This window comes from Lontra canadensis, unplaced genomic scaffold (genome assembly GCF_010015895.1).
Source record: "Lontra canadensis isolate GAN:19392208 unplaced genomic scaffold, GSC_riverotter_1.0 scaffold35, whole genome shotgun sequence".
In the NCBI taxonomy this organism is placed as follows: domain Eukaryota; kingdom Metazoa; phylum Chordata; class Mammalia; order Carnivora; family Mustelidae; genus Lontra; species Lontra canadensis.
In genome coordinates this window covers 10,150,198-10,174,219 of record NW_022631029.1, presented here as the reverse complement: position 1 = coordinate 10,174,219, position 24,022 = coordinate 10,150,198, and the positions used below count along the sequence as shown (strand labels likewise).

Sequence of the window (24,022 nt, the reverse complement as noted above, 5' to 3'; positions counted from 1 at the left end):
TACCCACGCTCCCCAGGCATGCTGGCACATTAGCTGGGCTGGGGTCTGGGGGGGGCTCCCTGTATCCCTGTGGGCTCTGCGGATGGCCGACCTGTGGTGGGTGTGTTTCTGGCCTAACGCTGGTTGCAACCTCCCAGGGCCAGGCTGAGGGGCTGGTTTTAGAATTTGTCTTTCTGTTTGTAGCAGTTCTGATTCGGCAGGCCACGGTTATCTCACCCTCACTGGTGTCCCCGACCTGGCCCATGGATGAAGGCACTGAGGTCTTCTTAAAGCAACTTCTTTAAGAAGGTGTAAGGTAGCTGGTCCTCACGTTGTTGTCCCCACATGGCCTGCCTGGGTCCAGCTCACCAGCCGCTTTCTGAGTCCTGCTCAGTGTCAGGTGCTGAGCCGGGAGGCCAGGACCTGACACAGCCCCTGCCTGTTAGAGCACATAATCTCATGGGGGACCTGGCCACGAGTCAAAGAGCAACACCGAAATGTGAAAGACTGCGGTGAAGAATGCACCCACTGGAGCCTCTTGGTGCTTCGGGGGGACAATTCAAGGGGGTGGCTCTGATGAGATCGGGAGGCTTCCTGGAGGAGGTGACCCAAGCAGTGAGCTTCAAGGTCGGGGCTGGAGGTGGGCAAGAGTCTCCTAGCTCTGTGTAGAACAGCTGGGGAGCTGACGGGCTGGGGTGGCTGGATTGCGCAGAGTGAGGGTCCCCAGGATGGAGGGGCTCAGGCTGGGCCACTGGGGGAAAGGGTCACACAGATGAGGGGGAGCTATGGAGTGGGTAAAGTGGCAGGACCTGGAAGCTGTGGGTGACAGCCGGGGCAGCAGAGAGGCCCATCAGGGACAGAGGCCTCGTGGGCAGGCGCCTTCCCACTGCGCCCCAACCCGTGGGTGCTGAGGTAGAGCAGGAGAAGCGGACACAGCATGTCAGGGTGCTTGCTCAGGGTCCTACGGTGAGGGACAGTGGGGAGGCCGGATCGGAAGCCAGGCCTGACTGGCTCCGGAGTGTGCGTCTCACCGTCTGCTCGCCTGCCCCGAACCCCCATTCGGTTTCCCCTAAGTAGTGGTCGGAGAGACAGAGTGGACGCTACGTTTGAGCACTCTGTTCTATTCCAGCTCAACTGCTCCATGCGCTGAGGACAGGCATCAGGAGACACAGGGCAGGCGGGAGCCCATGTGACTAGGGCGCGGGCAAGTCCTCTACCTCTCCCAGGGGCTGTTGTGGGGCTCCCCTTGTCATCAGAGCTGTGGCCACCCTGGCCTGGCCCCAAGCCAAGCCTCGGCCGGCCCCAATCGCCCATCTTCAGGCTCTGGCTGCATCCCCGGGCCTCCTGCCAGCACCTGACTGACGTCCCCCCTCTAGTGCACAGCGCAGCGGTGAATGCCCTCTCCTTCCACCCGTCTGGAAACTACCTGCTCACCGCCTCCAGCGACTCGACCCTGAAGATTCTGGACCTCATGGAGGGCCGGCTGCTCTACACACTCCATGGGCATCAGGTGAGGGCATCAGCCTGGCGCTCGGTGGTGTGGAGGGAGGCAGAGGTGCTGTCTCGAGGCCCATGTGGGTCTAGGGAGTGGCCCTTCTCTTGGCACCCCCGCTGGGGATGGGCAGTGGGGTAAGATGCAGAAACAGGTTCACCCCTCACAGGACGTATGACCTCTGGCAGAAGGGCTGGGGCTGGTACTATAGCTGAGAAGGGAGTCCAGGGGTTAACTTTGTGGGTGGGAGAGGCATCTGGACATGGTCACACTTCCCCCAGGGGGCTGCATGGAATCTGTCCCTCAGTGACCTCCAGTGTCCCTTGGGTCCAACATTTGAGTAGAGGCCTGGAACCCCTGCCCTGAATGGGGGTCTCTTGGGGGTTCTCCAGACACGATGCCTTTGGAGACATAATCCACAGGTGTCTCTCAGGCAGGTGCTAAGGGAGGAAATCTTCGTGTGTGTGTGTGTGTGTGTGTGTGTGTGTGTGTTTGTGTTTGCGAATTCCTGGAATTGAATGGAGGGAGCAGAGACCTTTTCTCGGAGTGACTTTTACCAGTGTAGCCGGTGGCCTGGACTCCGTGGGTGGCCACTGACCAGCACTAGCCCCTGTGGGCAGGCCATGGGGAGGTGGGCCATTTGCAGTGCCCAGTCAGGAAGTGTGGCTGAGCAGAGCAGTCACTGGAATGTCTCCAGTTGGGACATAACTGCCACCACCAAAGGGGGCAGGGAGTGCGGAGATCAGAGCTTTCTTTTAGTTCATCCCCTTCTCTACCTGTGAGAGGGAGGCAGGCAAAGAGGAGAGCAGGGATGGACTCTTGAGGGCTGAGGGAGGCCTGCTGTGCTCACGCATCTCGTGCTGGCAGCAAGGTGTGAGGCATCTAGGCTGGGGCTCTGGTTTCTCCTGCCCTCTGAGTCGGCCATGTGGGGACCATTGACCATGGCTTGGGGAGGGGGCGGGGAGTGTGGGCCTTTTCTTCTGCTCTCTTGGGACTTGGAAGGCTGCCTGCTCCCCTCAGCCCTTGGTGACCACTTGTGCTCCCTGTCACATGTCTGGAGTGCAGGACCCCTCCCTGCAGCGGCCGCCCATCTAGGTGTAGTATCTGGCCTCTGGGCAACTGCTGGGAAGCCACCCTATCAGCCCTTTGGAAAATCGGTTGTTCAGACATGTGTAACCGGTTTGGGCTCTTCAATAACCAGGAGGACATTTTAAAACCACATGAATTGTGCTCTCCCCTCCAACTCCCCACAGAAAGAAAAAGCAATATCCAGAAACATCACGCAAACAGAGGCCTGCCAAGTGATCACCTAGGGCTTTTGGGATGTGTGTGTGTGCGTTTGTGTGTGTGTGAGAGAGTGTGTGAGGGTTCTCTTTTAAACTGTTGACTCACCTCTCAGCCTAATAAGCCTTAAATGTGGTGTCTAGAATGCCAGTACCGTGTTCAGGCATAGCATTGAGCACGTAAAGGAAACCTGTTGACGTTCTCCTGGAGAAGTGACAGAGGGAACGAGGGAAACTGCGCAGTGGTTTGTTGGCTGTGGAACCTGGAGATGTGGGAACTAGGTTGAGGGACAGCTGGCAGTTCATACAGCCCTGTGCGGGCGTGTTGTCCTCTTGGGCTCCCTGCTTGTGTAGTCCGCTCCCTGGCCCGTCTCTCCGGGGAGCTGTGCACCTGGACTCTTCGGGGACTTGAGCATTCACGTTCTGTTCCAGGAGGTGGCTGAGTGCCCCATCAGGCCCAGGTAGCACCAGCCACTTCCTGAAGCATGGGACTGAGCAGCCCCAGGGCTCCCGAGTGGATCACCGGTGCCTTGGGCTTCTGTCCTGCAGGTGAAGACGGCGGATTTGAAAGTACTTCCGATCCCGGTGGGGGCAGCTGAGGCCCAGGGAGCAGTTTGGAACTGTAGGGGTTGCACGCAGCTTCAGGTGGCAGGGCGAGGACTGGTGTTCAGGTCTCCGCGGTTCCCACCCTACTCACTTGCCTCACACGTCTGGCTTTTAGCTGTCGAGTTGTGATTTCACTCTTGTTTTGCGATTCCCGGTCGGTGTAGGAGGCCAGCAGGCTTTGTGACCGCTTGTGTTCCAGCCTTGCCTGCGGCGTGACCTCATTCTGGTCCAGCAGGAGGGAACCCCGTGAAACTTAGGTTTGGACTTGGCAGCCCTCCTTGGGACAATCCCCAGGCATGGGAGGGAAGAGCTGTGGGAGGGAAGGCTAGTGAGTTCTGCCAAGTGGAACGCACCTCCTCGTGCTTCTAGTTCCACACCTGCGAGAAGGGACAGCCCAGGCTCAGGGTCAGGCCTGCCGAGAGGAGCCAGCTGCAGGGAGCTGAGGCCGGCGGGAGGCAGTCCTTGGCCGGGAGGGCGCTCTGGGTGTATGCCAGGGAAGTGTCTCTCTGTCCCCGTGTGAGGGCCAGGCCTGAGCCAGCTCCTTTGGGGGAACAGTGAGGGAGGGTCAGGGAGGAGAAGGAGGCTCAGAGCAGGAGGCTCAGGGCAGGCAGTGCTGTGGGGCTGACACTCTAACCTGGGTTGAGGCTAGAAGTGTGATAGGCCATTTCATGGTCTCCTAAAGTCACAAGGGCACCGGGATGGAGGTGCTTGCCAAGTGCCAAAACTAAGGTCAGGATCACCTGAGAGCCCGGGTCTCCCATGCTGCACTGAGGGCAGCTCGTCAGCCCAGGAGTCTGGCCACAGCGGCAGTTTGCTGGTTGCTGTCTAGCACACAGTCGGCCATAGCGCCCATCGGCCCATGTGAAGCTGGCTCCCTTTGTGGGGTTAGGGGTGGATGTCAATCCTAAGTTCATTGTGGGCCTCAAGGATTCTGGTGTTTCTCTCCTGCAGTCCTGGCCTTGGGACTCTGAGCTTCGAAGGCTCATTCAGGGGAGGTAGCCGGGGACTGAGAGAGGCTTCTGCCCCATGGAAGCTCGATGCCACTTTGGCTGTCCCCCAGGAATGGTTCCTTGGCTGCTGCTAGGGCCCGTGGGGGCTCTTCAGAGGCTGCTGCCACATGAGTGTCTTTGAGTGATTGAGCACCGGGTGCTGGGCCGAGAGCTGGGCAGGCCCTTTGCTCTCTGCAGCCCGGGGGTCCCAGGCCCTCAGCAGCTCTGCTGCTCCAGCTGTGAGGGCTCTCGGCAGTGAGGAGGCGGCTGGTGGGGCTGGTGGGACAGGCTGAGGGGACCCCTCTACTTCAGCCGATCTGCCCACCCCAGGTGGAGGGTGGACGCAGTAGGGAGGGCACTGGCAGCCTGGATGGGGCACATTGCCTTCTTTCCTCCACCTTTGTCCCCAGGAATACCAGGGCAGTTTCTCTCAGCAGACTGAGCTAGTAAAGAGCCTGCACCAGTCTCCTTTGCCAGCGTCTTTGAGGAGAGTGCTAGGAGCCATTCTGGGGGGCGGGGCACAGCCTTGTCTGACAGGTGATGGTACCCAGCTTGTTTAAGGAAATACCCCAATGTCTCCAGGAACAAACAGCTTGTACCCACCCGTTTCTGGTTTCGAAACGCCACGGCTACTCTCCCACCTAGTTCAGCCGAAAAGCCTGAGCCTCAGGAGGCGGGAAGAAGGCTGTCAAGGTCAGACCATTCCAGCTTCGCCTCTTTCCCTGGGACATTGGGCAGGACCTTGAGCTCTTCCTTATTTGTAAGAACTGCTGCGTCTGCCTCATAACAGGGGAGCACGTGTCTACACTCCCCAGCACCTGGCACGGAAGGTTTTTACAGATACTGGTTCTTTCCCACTTTAGCTCTTAGGAAAGATCCCAGGCTGCTCTAGGTGAGCGCTCGTTAAAAGGCCATTGAACGTTTCTGTTATGGGCACGGTCCTGGCAGCCTGCGTGGGCAGTCCTCTGTAGGAAAAGGAGTCGCTGGTAGGGGTCTCTGATGGGCCCGGCCTATAGCCACCAGCCCTGCCCTCTCGGGGCTGGGGAGTGCCTGTTTCCCTTCCCTCCATCACCCACAGGGTCTTTCAGGGGTTTATCTAGCTCTTCGTTTTGTTTGGGCTTGTCCTCATCTCCCCTAAAACACCCTCTTGCTTTGGCTTCTCTTTGGCCACACAGCTCCTGATACCTGTCCTTGTGCAGGCTGTCTGCCTCAGCGCACTTGTCCTGGCTGGTTGCTCTGAGTAGGTGTGGTCTGTTAGTGCCTTGGTCCACAGGTCTGCCTGCTGGGCCCTTTAGTAGTCCCGCCCATCAGGCTGTCTTTTCTAGGGCCTGCCTCCCAGAGGATGGGCCAGGTATATTGGCAGGAGGCTGGCCGGGGTGCCATTGCCCTCTCAGAGGCTCCGGAGGGTCTTACTCTAGGGTCAGCCACGGCGGTGACAGTTAAGCAGAAGGAAGAGTGTCCCTGCTTCTTGTTGGATCCAGTGCAGACTTCAGGATGTCAGAATACAGGGGTCTCCTCTGGCATCCCTCACCTTGCAGCAGGGGAGAGCAAGAGAAGGAAGAGCTTTCCCACTGAGCACAGCTGTTGTACTGCAGCCCCATGCCCCGCTCGAGGCCCCCGTGTGGCAAGTGTGGGGGCAGTGTGCTAGAAATGCAGCTTTATTTTTCTGTATTTTCTGAAACATAATCTTGAGCCATGCTCATTTGGTTTAAGTCCCCAGAGCTATTTGGGAGAGGATGGTGGGCGGGACGTGGGTGGGAGTTAAATCTGGCGTTTCTGGCTAGGCAGTTGGCGTTCGTGCTGCTGCGGAGTGACTGAGCTGCACGGGGACCACTGGGCACGTGGTTCCGTGCACCCCGGCTGGCTCGAGGGCCTAGAACCCCAACCCAGGGCTGCTGTCCACACCTGGGGCTGTGCTCTGAGGCTTGGTGCTTGTGAAATCACAGGCTTAGGGTATGGGGTCCACCAAGGTCACTGGGAGCTTGGGCCATGCCAGAACCGAGGCTGGGGCTGGGGCAGTGGCATTAAGGGGTGTGCAGGGTTGAGGAGAGGGGGCAGTGTGACAGAGTGGCCTGGAGCACATGGGCTGCCCCTCAGGCGGCTCCAGGTGGAAGGAAGCTCTCAGAAAGTGCTCTGCCCCCTTTGTTTCTTTCAGTGCTCTGTGGCCCTGGTGTAATCATTTCACTTTGGAGAATTACTTTTATGCCTGGGAGGCTCAGACCCAGTTTGGATAGTTGGGCACCTCCGGGGAGGGGTGAGAGCACATCAAGAGGGAGAACAGCTCATTTACTTCAACTTGTGTAAGCCGAGAGGTCAGCCTGGCCTTCTGTTCCCTGCCCAGGGTTGAGGATTGGGAACCCGCATCCTTGGCCAAGGTCAGGAGAGAGCCTCAGCATTCCTGACCCCCAGCTCCTCCCAGAGGCTACCCCTTGTCCACAGGGTCACTACTCATACAGAAGAGTCAGCCACGGCAGGTGTCGGCGAGCGAGTGCAGGAGCGTCCCTGTTGTGGGGGTTGTGAAAGGAACAGCCTGGGCGCATCAGAGACCAGAGCTCCCACGCCAGGGGCTTCTCAGGCCTTCTTGGTCTCCATATCTTTGTTGGATGGTCACTTTTTTACCTCTGACTTGAGACATGTGGTGTGACATTCCTGTTTGTTTGCTGGCGGCCAGTGAAAAACATTTCAAAAGCCTTGGGAGGTGGTGGTGGGTGGGTTACTGTGCTGGGTCTTCAGCAGCGTAGCTGTTGTGGGCACCGTGGTCAAAGTTTCAAGTGCACAGGGGCCTTGGGGAGTCAGGTGGAAGGGCGTGAGGAGAGCGGAAGGGCCTGGACAAGCTACAAGGGCTGGAGAGGGAGAATCAGTAGGACCTATGGGATCTAAACACTGTGGGTTCCTTTGTTTTGCCTTTTTTTTTTTTTTCCTTAAACTTTCTTGATTGATGCTTGATGCTTTGCCATGCGAGAGCAAAGAAAGCAGATTTTGTGGGTCCCTTGGGTTTGGAGGTTGACAAGGCAGAGACAGTATGTGTTAAAGTGACTGGGTGGGAGGCCAGGCTGTGTCCTGTGCTTGTGATGACCGAGCAGAATCCTCTCACCGAAGCCTGACTGGCCAGATCTGGAGAGGGAGGGAAGGATCTGGTTGGACCCTGTGAGGGGTCTCTGCCAGCAGATGTGGCCTGCAGGCGGATGGGGACCAGGACGTCAGGCAGGTGGGCATCTCCGGAAATCAGAGCACACTGCTGAAGTCTCAGCCAAGAGCTCAGAGTCACGCTCGGGAGTCACTGCAGAGGCCCCTCTTGCCTCTGGTGCAGAGACCACTCGGCGACATCCCTGGCCCGAGCCAGTGAACTAATGCACCGAGAGTGACTAACTGAAAAGAGTAAGCCACCCTGAAGGCAGAACGATCTCAGAGAACGGCAATCCCATCTGATCGTTGTCAGTGATAAAAGGGACCCCCCCCCCCCACCGCCCCAAGCCATGGTGGTTTGGAAGCTAGAATGCCCGCCTAAATGATTGCTGGGCTGAAAGAGAATCACAGTGGAAATACCATCTGGAGGTGGCTGCCAGTGAGAGTACTGCATGTTGTAAACTTTGGGGGTGTAGCTAAAGTAGTAAATCGGTGCACACGTGTAGCCTTAAATGAGTTGATTCAAAACTGAGAAAGATTGGAAGAAATCAAATCAAGAGCTCAATGCCGAAAGTCGACGAAAGATCCTGAAGGCAAGATGAGACCCTCTGGAGCTTGTGGTGAGGAGCAGTGAGCAGGCTGATGGGGCTGGAGCACCAGTGAGGGCAGGAAGCGGTGCGGGGTGGGGGGTCTGGTGAGGTCGGTGGGGACGGGGGTTGTCTGGGCCCTGGAAGGGGTGGGATGAGGGTTGTCAGTGGTGGAGAAGCCCGGGCTGCGTTCCAGTCCCTGCTGGCTCTGGCCCATGGCAGAGCTCTCTTTGTGGGCCTCAAACAGGCGAGAGCCTCCGTGGAAGGGTGTTCCCTCTGGGAACGGCAAGGTACAGGAGCCAAGAATCCTCTGGGTAAATGGGCATTACCGGGAAGGACTGGGGTCCTGCCGCTACTGCTTGCCTGCTGCTGGCACCAGCCCAGGAGTGTCTGGGCATTTGGACTCTGGGGAAACCTCCAGCACCTGCTCTCTGGTCCCAGCTCCCACCAAGCCACAGGCTGCCGGCTGCCTTCTTCAGGGGTGCTGCTACTGCTGGCCTCCGGCATCTTGTCCCCAACTTGGCATCTGGTGGTTGAGTGACAGCAGGAAAGGAGACTGATGAGTATTTGTTTGGTTCCTCAGTTGCTGTGACCTCGTGGAAACTGGCTATTTCTCCATGAGTTCCAGGCAGGCAAGAGCCTGGCTCCTTTGACACTCCCGTGCCCTGGTTTCCTTCTCTTTTCCCTCTCCCCTCTTTGTTTTTCCTCAGAATGAAAATAGTTTTGTTGTTTTGTTTTTATATTAACATAGCAACGCCACATACTCATTGTTTAAGAATTCAAAGTTTGGGAAATTACAGGATTTCCAAGAATCAAGTAAGAGTCATCTGAAATTTTCTCTCCCCACCACCCCGGAAGTCCTGTTCACCCTTGGGGGTTGTCACCCTGAAAGAGTCTCAGGGATGGTCGAGCTGCCCCCTCCCCCTCCTGCACTCAGCCCCGCACTGGCAGCCCGTGATTCCTTGCACCTGGCATTTTGCACCGTTCCCAGTCGTACAGATGGATCTCCTTTGTCCTGATGGTCAGGTAGGGCTCCTGGCTGCACTGATCCCCGGGCGCTTGGAGCCCCACCTGTGAGAGAAGGCGGGGAGAGGCGCAGGGGGAAGGGGCAGGACCTTTCAGGCCTTGGTCTCCCTTCTGGGACATGTCAAACCGTCCTCCGAAGATTAAGTGGGTTAGTGCACAGCAGTGGTAAATGGCCCCGTACTACCTTCTTCCTCAGCACCCTCATTATGGGCATCTTGGAGAGGAGGAGCCATGGGTAGATTCAGGAAGTGGAAGAATGTCCCGTCCTGCTGAGGATGCTTGGGCCCGGGGGGGGGTGGCTTTCCACCTGCCTGTCCTCTCTGGGCAGGCAGAAGCCCACAGATTCCTGTTTTAGCCCATAACTTGTCTGGTCTTTTCTGGTATCAAGCGGAAGGTGCATCCTAGTGTTGCCCATGGCCAGAGGCACCCACTTGGGCAGCTGGGCCTCTTGCTGCTCCCTGCTCTGGTCTGGAAGAACAGAGGTGGCCTTTGTGACGGGGGCCATGCTGTCGTCAGGAGAGAAGCTCTTTTTTCTGGTTTTGCTTGAGAGATGCCAGATACTAGCAGACGGACTGTTTGGCTAGGAGGGATTGGTGGCTCACCGTGTCGTGTAAACAGACTCGCTTCGGGCATCTTTCTGCTGTGGATGTCAGGCGTGTGGGAAAGAGCCTTCCCCCTTTCCCAGGAGACCACGCCCTGCTCCTCCAAGCCTGGATGTGCTCCCGGGCCCTCCAGCTCTGCCTGCACTGGTCTGGCATCCCCCTTCCCACAGTCATCCAGACCTTCAGCCCCGGGGAAGCCAGAGTGGGACTTTCTCTCCCCAGGGTCCTAACATAAGGCAGGTGACGTGCATTTTAGGGGGATGTATCTTGTCGCTCCTGTGCTCAGGCACATTTGATAATCCCTTCCCCAGCCCCCTTCCTGCCCTGCTCTGGCCTCCTGTGTCCCCTGGACTCCCTGACAGCACCCTGCTTCTGCTCATCGGCTCCTGCTTGGGGCCATGCGCTTCTCTGCTCGGCTATAGGGTGGTGTGGGGGAGAAGCACGGCCCCAGGCCAGGAGGACCAGGTTCTGGAGCCGGTGCTAGGCCCAGGATGAGTCAGGGCACCTCTCTGACCTCCAGCTTGCCCTTGGGAAGTGGGGACAGTGATGTCAACCCAGCAGAGCTGTCAGTGTGCACTGTCCTGCTCACTCCTCCCTGCCCACCACGACCATGTGGCCTGGCCTTTGTGCTGTCAGCGGTGCTTGGGAACAGAGGACTCAGCCTTGACGCTCGAGGCTGAGCTCCCGACAGGTGCCTCTGTGAAAGCTTGGGGAGGACTACGGGCTCCATGAGGCCCAGCCCTCGGTCCTCCCGCTGCTCTTGTTCATGAGCTGGTTTTCTTCCTATGCTTTTAGAAGCTAGAGTGACCTTTGGTGTTTGTTCTTTTCTGTTTGTTCTGATAGGGCCCAGCCACCACTGTTGCCTTTTCAAGAACGGGGGAGTATTTTGCTTCTGGAGGTTCTGATGAACAAGTAAGTAAAGAACAGTGTGAGCAACGTTGGCTTATACTTACAGAAGGGCACAGGAGGTCAAGGAGCCTTGAGGATGGACCAGTTCTTGCCAGCTTCCTTGGTGGCTTTGAGTGACCGTGAAGGCTAAAACTTGGGCTGAGGTGCTCAGACCCAGGGTGCTCCACTTAGGAGCTCTTTGAGGGGCCCCATTTTTTTTTTTTTAAGATTTTTATTTATTATTTATTTATTTGACAGAGAGAGAGAGAGATCACAAGTAGGCAGAGAGGCAGGCAGAGAGAGAGGGGGAAGCAGGCTCCCCGCTGAGGAGAGAGTCCGATGCGGGGCTCGATCCCAGGACTCTGGGATCATGACCTGAGCTGAAAGCAGAGGCTTTAACCCACTGAGCTACCCAGGGGCCCCGAGGGGCCCCATTTTCAAACTGTTTGGCTGCAGGGGGAAGACACGTGTGAGAAGGTCCTGTCCCATTTTGTCACCGTTTGTGCCGAGGCTTTCCGCCTGTCAGCCCTGGTGCCTCCTGCCCAGAATGTTCCTTCACTTGGTGCTGGGCCTCACAGCTCTGACTGCTCAGCCCAGGAAAGTCCCATTGGCCTCCCAGCGAGCCCCAGCCCCAGCCCCATGGACAGATTGAGGTTGTCGGCCAGGAAAGCAGAAGGTGGTTGGAGGCTTTTGTGGCATGGCCTGGATAAGAGACCGTGGGCGTCTTCCCGTCCCAGCACCAGCTCCTGTGCTAACCAAACGAGGGAGGAGGAAGGCCCAGGGGACCCCTGAGCTGTCCCCGAGTGTGGAGGCCTGGATCATTGCTTAAACAAGGGAAAAGTCATACAGTAAGGTCACACTATAAATAGTCCTGGTAAAAGAAAGTCACAGGGTACAAGAAGCGGCCTAGTAGAAAGTAGGGCTTCTGCCCACTCTGGCCCCTCCTCAGGCTGTCCCTGTGAGTAGCTCCCTGGCTGCCTTCTGAAAGTCAACTCCCGAGAGCCTTTGCGGAGAGACTTGCGAATCTGTCCCCCTCCTGGGAGTGTAGCCAGCTGCTGGACCAGTGCGGTTATACTGGGCCCTACAAACAGGGTGGGAGGAGTGCTATTTCTGTTTGTAAACAGGAGGAGGAACAAAGGCCTCAGTGCCTGTCAGTCAGGGGGCAGTAAGCGGTGGACTGCCCTGGGAGTGGGGTGCGGCCTCCCACAGAACAGGGCTCATGGCTGCTTCGGAAGCAGGGAGGCCTCTCAGGTGTGGTGAGCTCGCATCTGATGAGGATTCGGGACTCTCTGGGGCCTCTGCTGAGCACCAGCCACACTCGTAGCTCCTGACACATTGTAAGTGACCCTGGTGCAGGGCAGCCACCTGGGACTGACACCTTCTAGCAGGAGCTCTCTTGCTCCCCAGCAGGGCCATTTTCCAGCCTTTTGCTGGGGGAGCCTCAAGACGCGATGCTCCTTCAAGCAGAGCGGGGAGTGATGGGTGTATTACCCACGGCTCCATGGCTACCAGTGTCTGCCGAGCTATCTCCTGTGAGGTTGGAAGTAACATCATCCCGTCTTCACGGATGAGGAACCAGAGGCACAGAGAGGTTGAGTGCCTTGCCTGGAGCCACACAGTAAAGGGTGGACCCAGGAATTTAACCGCAGTGGTCGGGTGTAACTTAAGGCCAGGCCGCGGCCCTTGGGAGCTTCTGTTTTGTGGGGAGAGAGACAATAAACGAGGACGAGAGACAGAGAAATTGAATAATTGTTGAGTCTGATGCTATGAAAGAAATCACTAGAGGGCTATGATAAACATTAGCAGGAGACCAGGACAGTCTCTCAGAAGATGCTGCTGAAGCAAGCACTTTAGCACAAGCAGCTAGCAATGCTGATGCTGGGACACTCTAGGAAGGGGCAACAAAGGGCAAAGGCCTAGGGACAGCATGAAGTGAGCCTACACGGTGGCCCGTCCGAAAAGTCTGGGAGGTGGGGCAGGTCCCAGAGTTGAGCGGGGCTGTCAGGTGGGGACTGTCTTGCAACTTTGGCCGGGGTCGAGGGGTGGGGTCACCTCTGGGCTCATTTCTTCCATGAAGTAGGGCTGGTGTGATGTCTGTGTGCTTGTTGCTCTCTGCAGGTAATGGTCTGGAAGAGTAACTTTGATGTTGTGGATTATGGAGAAGTCCTAAAAGTACACAGGCCCCCAGCCCCACTGGCCACGTCCTCTGGGAATCTGGTAAGTGGCTCAGCAGGCATGTCCCAAGCCCTGAAACTCTGGTGGGTCATGGTGAGCGGCAAATCATACTTTGGCACTTGCTGCACTTTGTTTCAAATCTAGAATGTACAAACAAGACGTGAGGACCACTGGGTGCGAGGTCCTGTGCTGTCTGGTGGGGGGAGTGTTTGCATGGCGCAGGCTACTAATGGTTGAGGAGAGGGAGGACCTGTCCCATGCCCCAGCCTTGGGCCGAGGACCCACTGCACTGGAGAGTTCCTAGAGGGCGTGGGGCCTGAGCCACAGCTGGGAAGGATGGGAAAGGCCCAGCCTTGTTGCTTTCACTTCCCTTTTTTTTTTTTAAACCATGGAAAGGAAGTTCCCCAGCCACAAACCTTTTTTAGTATCTTTGTCGGTAAAAGGGCATTTAGTGTTCCTGAATTAAAATAGTTAACCGCAATTTTTGACAGATACTTTTGGGGAAAATTTGATAACTGACATGATCTCATTGAATAAGGTTGCATTCCACTGTGGCTGAAGTAAGTTGTCAAGCCAAGGGTGTGGAGCCCTGAGGGTTTTAAGCCGTAGTGGCCGCAGGGTGTTTAAATCTCTCCCTCCCGGACCTTGGAGGCAGTGTAGCCTCTCCCACCCACGGAAACCAGCCTGAACAACAGGAAACGGCTTGCCCAAGGCCCCCAGCAAGTCAAGGCTGGCCCAGAATAGAACCAGGAAGCCTCTGAGTCCATCCTGGGCTTGCCTTGGCTCCAGCAGAGGGATCCCCCACCCCAGCCCGAGACGACACACGCGCACACACACCCATTCTGTGTGTTGGAGCTACCTCTAGGAATAGGCTGGGTTGAGATTTAAAGCTTTTCTTCCGAGGGTGGCCCTGGGCTGGGAGGTTTTGTTCTCTCTCCACATTTGTTAACGAGTAGCCGATTCTCAGTTTTGGGGTTTGGTGGGGATGACTGGGTTGCATTGCGGCCTGCTTGCTCCTGTTTGGTCTTCTGCCTAGAAAGGCATTTCTCAAACTGGAGGACTGGGACCCTGTGGGGTGAGGACCCTCTCCCCTCTAGCTCCCCCATCCCTCTCCCCTCTAGCTCCCCCATGTACTGGGCATTCAGTGAGCCGAGCCCAGGCTGGGCGGGTCAAGTTACTACTCTCATTCTCAGATGAGATGTCTGGGGCTTAGTCACCTGCCGGGATGCCTGGACCTGGGGGCTCACCACACTGGCCCCTCTGAGCAAGGCTGACCGAGCTAGAAACTGTAGGTGGCACAGGGCTGCCCAGCAGCTCTCCCCCATCCCAGGAGAGGGCACGGCCACCTGCCTCTTGGGAATGGTTAGTAATCAGCAGCAAGGGGAGAATCCCATATTCTTCTTGTGGTTATTAGGCAAGTGGCTTGGACAAGCTGCCTCTTGTCCCTTCAGTCTTGCTCAGATAAGGGGTATGGAGCATCCTTGCGCCCCAGAGCTGTGGGGCTTAATACTCTAGCACGAAGGCTTTCAGCGTAGGGGAAGCCAGCAGGACAGGGCAGTGTTTAGCAAGGATGGGAGACTAGCTCACCGGTACTCAGGAAAACCATGTGTTCCCATACTGCCTTCTGGCCCACGATGGAGCTATGGCCACAGTTCCCCTGGACGTCACCACGTGGTGCTTACACAGGGGAAAGGTTATGGCCTCGGGTCAGAGAACTGGGTCTGAATCCTGGCCGTGTGGTCCCAGATGAAGCACCCATTCTTCCCACACCTCTATTTCTACAACGGGACCTGAGTACTCCCGCAGGCAGGCTCTGAGGCCCCCATGTGGGACATAGGTGAACTTTACTAATCCACACAGCGACTGGACTTATTAGTCCTACAATTGTTGTTTATGGCTTTTCCTTTATTTGTCACACGCCCCTTTGCGACGCCGAGGCAGTGTATGGGGCCCTCATCCAGACAAACACCCATGCCCAAGGATACACACCACATGGAGTACACGTCTAGGGGTGTCTCTGATCTCAGGACTCCCAGGCCAAGAGGAGGGCTAAGGGGTTTTTGGTTGGTTTGTTCTGTTTTATGTACATGACATAAGATTTCCCTTTTGAACCATTTGAAGCATGCAGTTGAATGGCGGGAAGAGCATTCACCCTGTTGTACAGCCATCACCACTGTCACCCACAGTTTTTCCAGCCCCTGCCACCCAGGAGAGCCCGTTGGCCCAGTCCTACCCCGCGGTTAGGTTTGCCCCTGTGGTGGGAAGGGAAGCTGACAAGTACGGTCTCACCTTTCCTGCCCCAGGGCTTCCCTGGCACTGAGTTGTTGACTGATCCCATGGCTGGCCAGAGTGTCACCACTCCCCTGGGGAGCCCAGGTCATCTGCAGCCACATGCCAGGAACTGGTGCACCCGATGAGCTCCCGCCCCTCCCGCGGACCCCACCCCAGCCCTATGAAGGCTGCAGCGGGGGCTGTCCTGGGTCTTGCAGGATGCTCAGCAGCTCCTAGGCCTCTCCCTGCTGGCTGCCGGTAGCATCTCCCCACCCTTTGTTGTGACAGCCCCAGATGTCTTCAAACATTGACAGATCGCTTGGGGGGGGGGGTGCAGGATGGCCTACCCGCTGAGAATCGCTACCCTAACTCCTGCCTCAGGAGTGATCCCAGAAAGGCAGTGAATGCAACAGCAGGAGGGTAGGAATCAGGTGGGTCGGGGGCGTCTCTGTGGCAGAAACAGCATGGCCACTGTGCGGAGGTTGGGCTGCCCGGAGCACGATGACTCTGGAGCTCCTGCCCCTGCTCGATTGGGCCAGATTTGGGCTTCACCCGGCAGCCATGGCTCAGGTCTCTAGACTATCTCTAACAGAAGTCTATTTTATAGAAATGTTGTTTCAGCCTGTCAAACTTTGGAATCTTCCAGAGGTGACGGTAAACAACAAAAGAAAGACCTTTAGCAACTCGTTTTTTGTTTTTTTTTTTACTTACCATTGGAGTGCGTTCTTGCCCTTCCTGCCTGCCGGCTTCCCTGGCCCCGAGATGGTAACTGGTGAGTGGTTTGGTGGCTGGCCAGGGTGGCCTGGCTCAGCCCATGCCCCAGGTGCTCTTGAACCTTCTGACCCCCTCCCTCTCCAGCTCTGTCTCTCCCCAGAGCCTGGGGCCCTAAAGCTGCCCGACACACACCTGGGCATTTGAGGATCTTAGGGAGCCAGCAGGCCAGATACTGTGTGTGTCACGGAGGATGGCATTCTAAAGCCGGAGGGCAGGGCCCCCCCCACCCAGTGGACCATGGCCAGGGCAGCCCTGTGAGCGTGTGACAGCCCCTATGCCCTGGAAAGCCCCCTGCCCTGGACCCCTGCTCGGACTGTAGCATTCAGCTCTCTCTCTTGGAATTGAAGGCCATCCTTGAGCTCACTCTGAGCAGAGAGCTCTGTTCACTGCCAGAGCTATTTTCAACCTCTGGTTGAAATTCACAGCTTATTTTTAGGCACATTTCATGTTGAAAAGCACAAGCCATTTCCCAGCCCTTCAGAATGAGAATAATGGGTTCCATCTTCCCTCTATTCCTGGCTGAGTTGTGGAGGAGAGAGTTTAGGGCTGTGGCTGGGAGCTTTCTCTGCTTGGAAGGTTGCAGAGGAAGGGCTCCAGCCCAATGGCTGAGCTGGGGGCGGCCGGGAAGCTCCGTGTTCTGCCCTGTAACACGCTGCAAGGCCGGAGGGAGGTCGGGAGGGCTGCTTGCGGGCAGATGAGCACTTCCCAGAGGGGCACGTGTCGGGGCAGGGGGTGGGCCCTGCCAGTCTTAGATAGCAGGTGCTCCTGCTGCTGTTTTCAAGGGTCTGGTGCTCACCTCTGTCCTGAGCTGCAGTTCCCGGCCTTCTCTGTTCTCTCGGCACTCAGCCACTCAGGTTCTAGCTCCTCTTAGTTCCCTCCTGCCAGCCCATGAGGCATCAGGGTCACTGTGTCTTGGCTGACCTTGGATTTGGCCCCTGCTCCCCCAAGCCCAGCTGTCATAGGACTGATTTCTGCCTCAACCAAAGAAGCATTTTAAAACCACTTTTAACAGCAAAGATGCATTTGTTCCGATTTACTCTTCTTGCCTTTCCTCCACAAACACCTGAGAGCCTATTATGTAATTGCAAAGGAAGGTTGTGCCGCGCGGGGTGGGAGGGGAAGAGCGCAGAATTCCAGGTAATTCGGGAAAACTGAAAACCACTTCCTGCGTTCTCGGGCCTGGCTGCCCTCCAGTTCAGACAGTAACCTTGAATTTTGGGGCCCCTCAACCTCAGATGGGAGGACGCCAGGCCTGCCTTCATGAGATTTCACGAGGTGGTGCATGCCAGGCAGCCACCTGGAACCGTGCCTGGCACATGGCAAGTACTCACCAAGCTTTAGCTGTTTTTAAAATGTTCCTCTTCCTTCCTCTGTCAGACCGAGAGCAGGATGAGCCCCCTGCCCAGTCGGGCTGATTGTGTGTTCCCCACTTGCCGAGCGGGGGGACAACATGCAGCAGAGGAGGCGATTCTGACAGAGATAATTTTTGATGTTGACTGTTCTCTGCAGGTCGCCTTTGTGAGGTCCGGTGAGGGTTTTAGACCCTTGCAGGAATCAGTTCTGCTTCCTGATGAGACCCAAGTCCTCTGTGCTCCCAGATCCAAAAGCCAGTCCATAAGGTGAATGGAAACAGGCTTCTTTTCTTCCACCACCCCCATGACTCCTCAAAGCAGAGTGGCTGCCCATGGCCCCCCGCCCTCATCCAGATCCTCAGTGCTAGAGCTGTCCCCAGGAGGAGGTGGCAAGGTTGGCCAAGAATGCTTGACCCGAGGGCTCAGCGTTCCCTGAGGATGGCCTGTTTCTTCTTTCTAGTTTCTCTGTTCTGAGGGTGAATCCCCAGCTGCCTCCTACACCCATGCTTCCACTTTCTGTTTTGGGGTGCTGCCATGGGTGGGGCTTGATGTAGGGGTTCTTGGGCTCGATTCCAGTCTTGGCACTGCCTCTTACCCCATGCTGAAGATCTGAGGCTCCTGGGTTCTCACCCCAGGCATCTAGCCTGAGGAGTCAAGAGTTGAGGTAGAGGACGGGGTCCATTTCTACCTGCTTTGTGGAATTCCCTCTGTATGGAACATGGAGGACTGGGGTCTCTTGCTGAGAACGTAGATTTCTGGCTGGCATTTGCTTTCAGTAGTGGGGAGAGGTATGCATTTGAGGAGATGCTTGGCAGACAAGGCATTGTGGGTGTTTATGGCAAGAATGAAGTCCGGATTTATGTGTCTTAGAAGGGAACCTCTCCTTTCTCCAGCTGACCCTGGTTCTGGCTCTGAATTTCCTAGGACTAGTTAGTAAAAAGGGCTCTAGTCAGCAGGTGAGTCGGGACAGGCCCAGGCACTTACGCGTCTTGGAAGAGGGTTGATTTCCTGGGGTCCAGACTCCCGACAGCCTGTAACCACTTGGTTGGCGGTTTAAGAGCTGTACTGCCCCTGTTTGCTGATCCAAGAGGAAGCTGGAGCCTAGCCTGACGTGTTAAGTCTCTGCTGTAACCTCAGGCAGTCCATATTGCTTCTCTGTACTTGGATTTCCTCCCATCAGCCTACGATGCATCCTTCGGGCATTCTCCATTTTCCCGGCTCACTACATAAAAAGCTTCTCCTGCCGGCGTGGGGGTAGGGTGGCCACAGTGGCCTTTGCTGACTCTGGGCAGCAGCAGGCCCCAGACAAGAGGCCTCACTTCACACTCTGGTTGCATTTTCCTCACCTTTATCGGCATGGAAGTCATGGAAAGTGCTCTGGGCTTCTTAGTTTCAGCGGGAAGACAGAAGAGAATAGAACCAAAGAAGATTCTGTATTTGTTACCAAGCTACAATTCTTAAAGAGAGTTCCTGCTGGAGTCTGAGCATCCTTGCACAGTGGCCGGGGAGGGTAACTGGACTGTGCCCAGTCTAGGAGAACCAAAGATTCCGATGTTCCCTGCAGAGGGGCACCTTGGGCCTGGGGACCAGCATTGGGGGGTTGGACCCTTCCCTCAGGCTCTGACCTGTTGCATCTGCTCCTGGGAAGCAGGCCAGATCCCCTCTCCTTTTCCTTCCAGAGGCCACAACTGAGTTTCCTGGGAGGTGGGTCAGGGCTGCAGCCAGGCGCATGTTCAATAATGACTGTGTTTACTGGAAGGAGGAAGTTGCCTTTGGCAGCGCAGTGAGGAGACAGGCCTTTGACCAATTCACGTGGATTGCGATAAGCCTCTTGCTGTGGCTCTCAAACCTCCGAGTGCTTCCAAATCACCCTGAGGGCTTGTTAAACATAGCTTGCCCCATCCTGAGTGTCTGACTTGGTAAGGAATTTGCAATTTCTAGGTTATGTCGATGGTCCCGGGACCCACTCTAAGAGTCGCTAGTCTACTAGACAACAGTCTAGCCAGTTGTGACAATGGCTTCCTGAGCAGGGATATAGTGGGAAGAAGAAAGTCTCTGACCATCTTGGGAATTTTCCATTGTTCATGGGGACTATAGTTTGGGAGAAGCATTTGGAGAACTGGGGTCCCTTTCAGCCCAATTTGGAGAATTGTAGTCCTCCTCTTTCCAAGAGAGGAAAAGTGCTATAATGGCTTTAGTTCTGATCTCTGTCTAGTGGTAAAAGAAATCCCGGTGCTTCCCTGTGGGCTCTTTAAACCTAGAGGCACCCACTGGGCTCTACAGATGGCTGGTTTTATTACCAACCAGGATGCGCTAAGTGGGAGGATGGTACCCAGGGCAGCCCTCCGTGGGCCTCTGCCGCCGGTCTTCCTGTCTCGGCTCCTGTTCTGTCCATTAGTGCTGCTGCACCAGTCCAGTGACCTGTTCTTAAACCCACATTCTGTGGTCAACTGCCTATTATCCTCAGTACCACTGCCTCCTGTGCCTGCGCAAGTGTGTGCCTCCATCATCCCCCCCTCCTCCAGAGCCTGCGGGGCCTCTAGTGAAGCCAGCAGGTGAGAGTCTCTGGCCCTTGAGCTTGAGATGACCTGGGTGCTGGTGGCTCAACATCTCAGGCCTCAGGTCAAGGAGGAAGTGGGGAAGTGCCTCCAGGTATTAGGAGCAGGAGCAAGTCCCAAAACAGCAGTAACATCAGTGGCAGTGAGAGGATGGGGCTGTAGGATGGGACTTGGCTGTACACCCTTCTCAGAGTAGCCCCTTGGAGTGGTAGTTTCCTGCCACTGGAAAATTCTCATCTGTTCTCCACTGTTCCATCTCAACAGTTCTCTACCTGTTCCAGGTAGGTCACTATATAGAGAAGAGTGGCGTGATTCTTAGAAAGGAAAGCCTATTTAATGATTTAAGCCAACAGCAGACATGTTCTTGGAAACCCCAGGCAAGGCATGGTAAGACATTCATGGTGTCAGGAAGATCCAAGAACCTAGCTCTAGAACCCACACAAGGCCCAGGGGACCCTTGCTTCTGGCTCTGCGTGCTTGCACACGGAGCATAAACCAGGCACACACACACACCTTTCGGAGCTCTGTTACCTTCTTCAAGGGTCTCATAACCATTGAAGGTTTTCCTTTTCCCACCATTTCTCTTCTTCCCAGATGACCTCTCCTCCATGCAGCCTTTTCCGGGAGGCCCACAGCTTGTGAATCCTTCCCGCCCCACCTGCCAGAGCAGCCCTTCTTTCCTGTAGTTGGTTATTCGCCGGCCTGTGGTCTTCCTGGAGGGCTGGGTACTTGGTCACTTTGTGGCACCCAGCATGTCACCAGAACACAGAATGTTCTGGAAATCCAGGTTCAGTGGACACGTGCTTGCAGTCTGTGGGCAGCATGGGTTGAGCCTTTGAGGCAAGAGGCAGGCTCTGGCTCTTTCTTTTAGTGTTTTTGACGGTCCCAGGTTAAAGGAAGGAAACCCCTTTCTGGCCTGGTTTGTCAGTTCCAGGGGCAGGTGCACGGGGTGGTAGGGGCAGTGACTGGGCAGCGGAGACGGTAGAATCAGCATGTCTGCGCTAGAAGTTTCAGTACTTCTCATTTTCACTGGAAAAAAGCCTTTTGCAGCTTGAATTTGCCAGATTGGATGGCAGCGTTGGCCCATGTGGTGTAAGGGTGTTAGATAGCGCTTGTGTTTATGTTCTCATCGGTTACCATGGCAAAAATCAGAATAGATGGTTTCCATGGAGATTATCTTAAAATTAGTTTCTTTGACGGTCTGGACATTGCTGCAGGGTTCACAGAATGCCTGTCGTGCCCCTGGGGGATTTCTCTGTGGCAATGCCAAAGACTGGCCTGAATGTTGACTGACTCCAACAAATCTGCATCCTGTGCTTGAAAATGCCGGGACACCAGGCTGGGGACATGTCCTCAGCTTCTTCCTGGGGTCTCATTCGCCTGGCCTCAGCTCCACGGCTCGTTCCAGCCACCTGGGAGCTTCTTCTTTTTTACTAAATAAAACAACAAAAAAAAATCCTTTATATTGTGGAAAATTTCAAGCAAGCACAAAAAGTAGCGAGAATAGTGTCACAGACTCCCCTGGATCTTTCGTCTGGCTTCAGCATTTTGCCGGTCTATTTTGCTCATCTCCCTCCCCCCATTTTTTTTAGAAGAGTTGGAGTATTTTTATTTAATCCCAGATACATTATTTTACCCTAAATAAAGACTTTTCTTGGTTATATAACTGCAGTGCTCTTGTCACATCCAACAAAATTAATAATCCCTTACTATCAAATGCCTAGTCCATACTCACATTTTTCCACATTGTGTCAAGAATATGGCTCTGTGCTTTTTGCTCAAATAAGGACGTGGGAGGCTTTGAAAAAACCCATGTCTCCCTTCCCCACCATGGTTCTGGTGCCTGGAGAGACTGAGCAGTCTTGGCTAGAGGTGCAGTTGGGCTGGGGGCAAGAGAAGCTCCGGGGTGCCGCTCTCCCACTGTCCTCAGGGACATTTATACCAGGAGCTCCAGGACACCCTTGTTCCAGCCTGGAGATGGGGCCGCTAGTGCCGGCTGTCCTGGGCAGGCATCCGCTGGAGGGCGCTGTCCCTCTTTGCAGCCTGTAGGGGGAGGCAGGGAGAGAGGTGATATAACCTTGGTTCACAATAGCTGTGTGCAAGTTAATTTTCCAGGAGGGGGAGGCTGAGAGACCCCATAGGATGCAGCCTCCCTTGACTTCTCCCTGGGGGTGAGAGCTTTGGCCCAGAAGAGGCCCACTGCCTCTAGGGTAGGCATTGCTGGCCGTGGTTATCTGCCTTGGCAGCCGTGCTTGTGTCCTGAGATGCTACACAAATTCTGAATTGCCGAGCTCGGGAGTGATGCCCGGGTGTGGTCAGTGCCTCTAACACTCTCCATTGAACTAAGTGCAAGGAGAGTTTAAAATAGCCAGCCTTTGTTCCCGGGGTTTTAAAAATTCAACCCCAGTAGTTACAATGAGCTGTCTTCAAGTGGATCTATAAATAAACCGCTACTGTTTCTCTTTGTCACCGAGAGCTTCGGCGTCTTCCAGAGACGTCGGCTCTGCTGCTCATCTTCATTAGCTGCCTCTCATCTGTGGGGCAGCTGTGGCCATCAGCAGGCTGGGCTGACAGCGCGGAGTTCCTAATGACAGTGACACGTTCTCTTTTTAAAAAGCCACATTTTACAAATAATACATTATATGTTAATAAAAATAATTAATTTTTAAAAAGCCACATTTTAAAAGCCAAGATTAACTACACAGGGAAAAATGTATTTTCGCACTGGGGAAGCCTGGCAGAGCGGTCAAGGTCAACGCCACTGATAATATGTCCTGTCCACGTGAGTTCTGCGATGTCAGGTGGTTCGCTTCTGTGGTGTTCTCATCAAAAAATGGATAACCTCGTTCCGATCATGAGAAAACCCTGGACAGACCCACATCGAGGGACTTTTGACAACAGAACTGATCAGTACTCTTCTTCGAAAGTGTCAAGGTCATGAAAGACAAGGGAAAACTGAGGAGCTGACCCAGATTGCAGGAGACCAAGGAGAAGTAACTCAGTGCAGGGGGACGTCCTGCTTGGGATTTTGGAATAGCAGGATCCAAGGACATTAGAAAAACTGGTGAAGCTCAGCGGGGGCCCTTAGTTTGGTTAATGGTATTGTCCCAAGGTTAATTTCCTGCTCTGATCATTGTCGTAATGGTTATGTAAGATGTTAGCACTGGGGAAGCCTGGGGGAGGGATATATGGAAATTCTCTGTACTATTTTTTGCAACTTTTCTCTAAGTCTAAAATTAGTTCAAAGCAGTCTAATTTTTTAAAAGAAAATCTCTAGTCAGTCCTTGGGCTTCATCTTCCCTGGGTGCCCCGGTTCAGGTGTTTGCACTGGGAGGGTAGGTGTTTCTGTCTCGAGGGAGGGGGCAGGTGACCTTAAGCCCCTCAGCACCCAGCCGGGGGTGGGCCTGTGGTCACATCTGTGGGATGGAGCTGAGCAAGAGCTGACCCTGGAAGACGCGGGTCCTGTTCAGAGCGAATGGTGTCACAGGGGCGCTGCTCACTGCTGTGGAGGCTACAGGGTGGCTTCTCTGCTTGTCAGTAGTGTGGCTTGTGCTAATGCTCCGGAGGTCTCACCCGCTCCAGGAGTGGACGACTCCACCCCACCCCTGCCCGCTTCCTTCTGGTCCCTGTTGCTGGCCCCCGACCTTCCTTTGCAACCCACCTCTGTGTGTTTCTGGCTGTACCCAGTATGAGGGCCTGGAGGGTGTCAGCCCCTAAAGGCCTGGGGTGTTTTCCTGTTCCCTCAGCACCCCTTTGGGGAGGAGGGTCAGGGACCCCCTCTGTGCCGAGGACAGTTCTTGCTGCACGATGGCCCGCTTGCTCTCTCACAGCCTCTACCTGTTTGCAGTCGCCAGGTCTTCTTTCCTGCCCCCTGCCAACCTCGGCTCATCCTTGCTCTTTTCTCCCCCGCAGCTCCCCTCACCCGGGTATGCTACTGCCGTGAATAGACCTTCTCCGCTCCACTGCTTTCCCTGGGGGCATATGTGGACATTGGAATGACTTTCCAGTTCTTGCTTCTCAGGGCAATCCTTTCACTCCTCTGAAAACTCTGGCTTTATACATCAGCCCTCTCGTGTGGGGGGAGATACTTGGAAACTCCTGGAGAGTGTGGCCGGCGGTGGGCAGCTGGAGGTCACCAGGGGTGGAGCCCAGAAGTGGTCGTTTGAGCCTGGGTATGGAGGCCTCAGTCTTGCTTTGAGCCTGGGTGAGGAGATAGGGTTCCTTGGTTTGTGCATTTAGCATCTCGCATGTGCCAGGCAGATCTGTGGGGGACGCAGGTGTGATAGGATGCCATCTGCCTCCAAGGGACCACTC

General features: G+C 55.5%; 1 protein-coding gene and 1 pseudogene across 5 annotated transcripts in view; one reads left to right on the top strand and one right to left on the bottom strand.

Annotated features, from left to right (window-relative positions):
* POC1A (POC1 centriolar protein A) overlaps nucleotides 1-24,022 on the top strand; it is a 69,034-nt gene that overhangs the window by 13,105 nt on the left and 31,907 nt on the right. For all 5 annotated transcript variants that reach the window (XM_032868216.1, XM_032868215.1, XM_032868219.1 and 2 more), the window contains exons 7-9: nucleotides 1,356-1,489; nucleotides 10,534-10,602; nucleotides 12,697-12,795. In XM_032868216.1, coding sequence (XP_032724107.1) covers nucleotides 1,356-1,489; nucleotides 10,534-10,602; nucleotides 12,697-12,795 — 302 coding nt within the window. The remainder of the gene's footprint in view (nucleotides 1-1,355; nucleotides 1,490-10,533; nucleotides 10,603-12,696; nucleotides 12,796-24,022) is intronic.
* LOC116873937 lies at nucleotides 20,835-22,046 on the bottom strand (annotated as a pseudogene).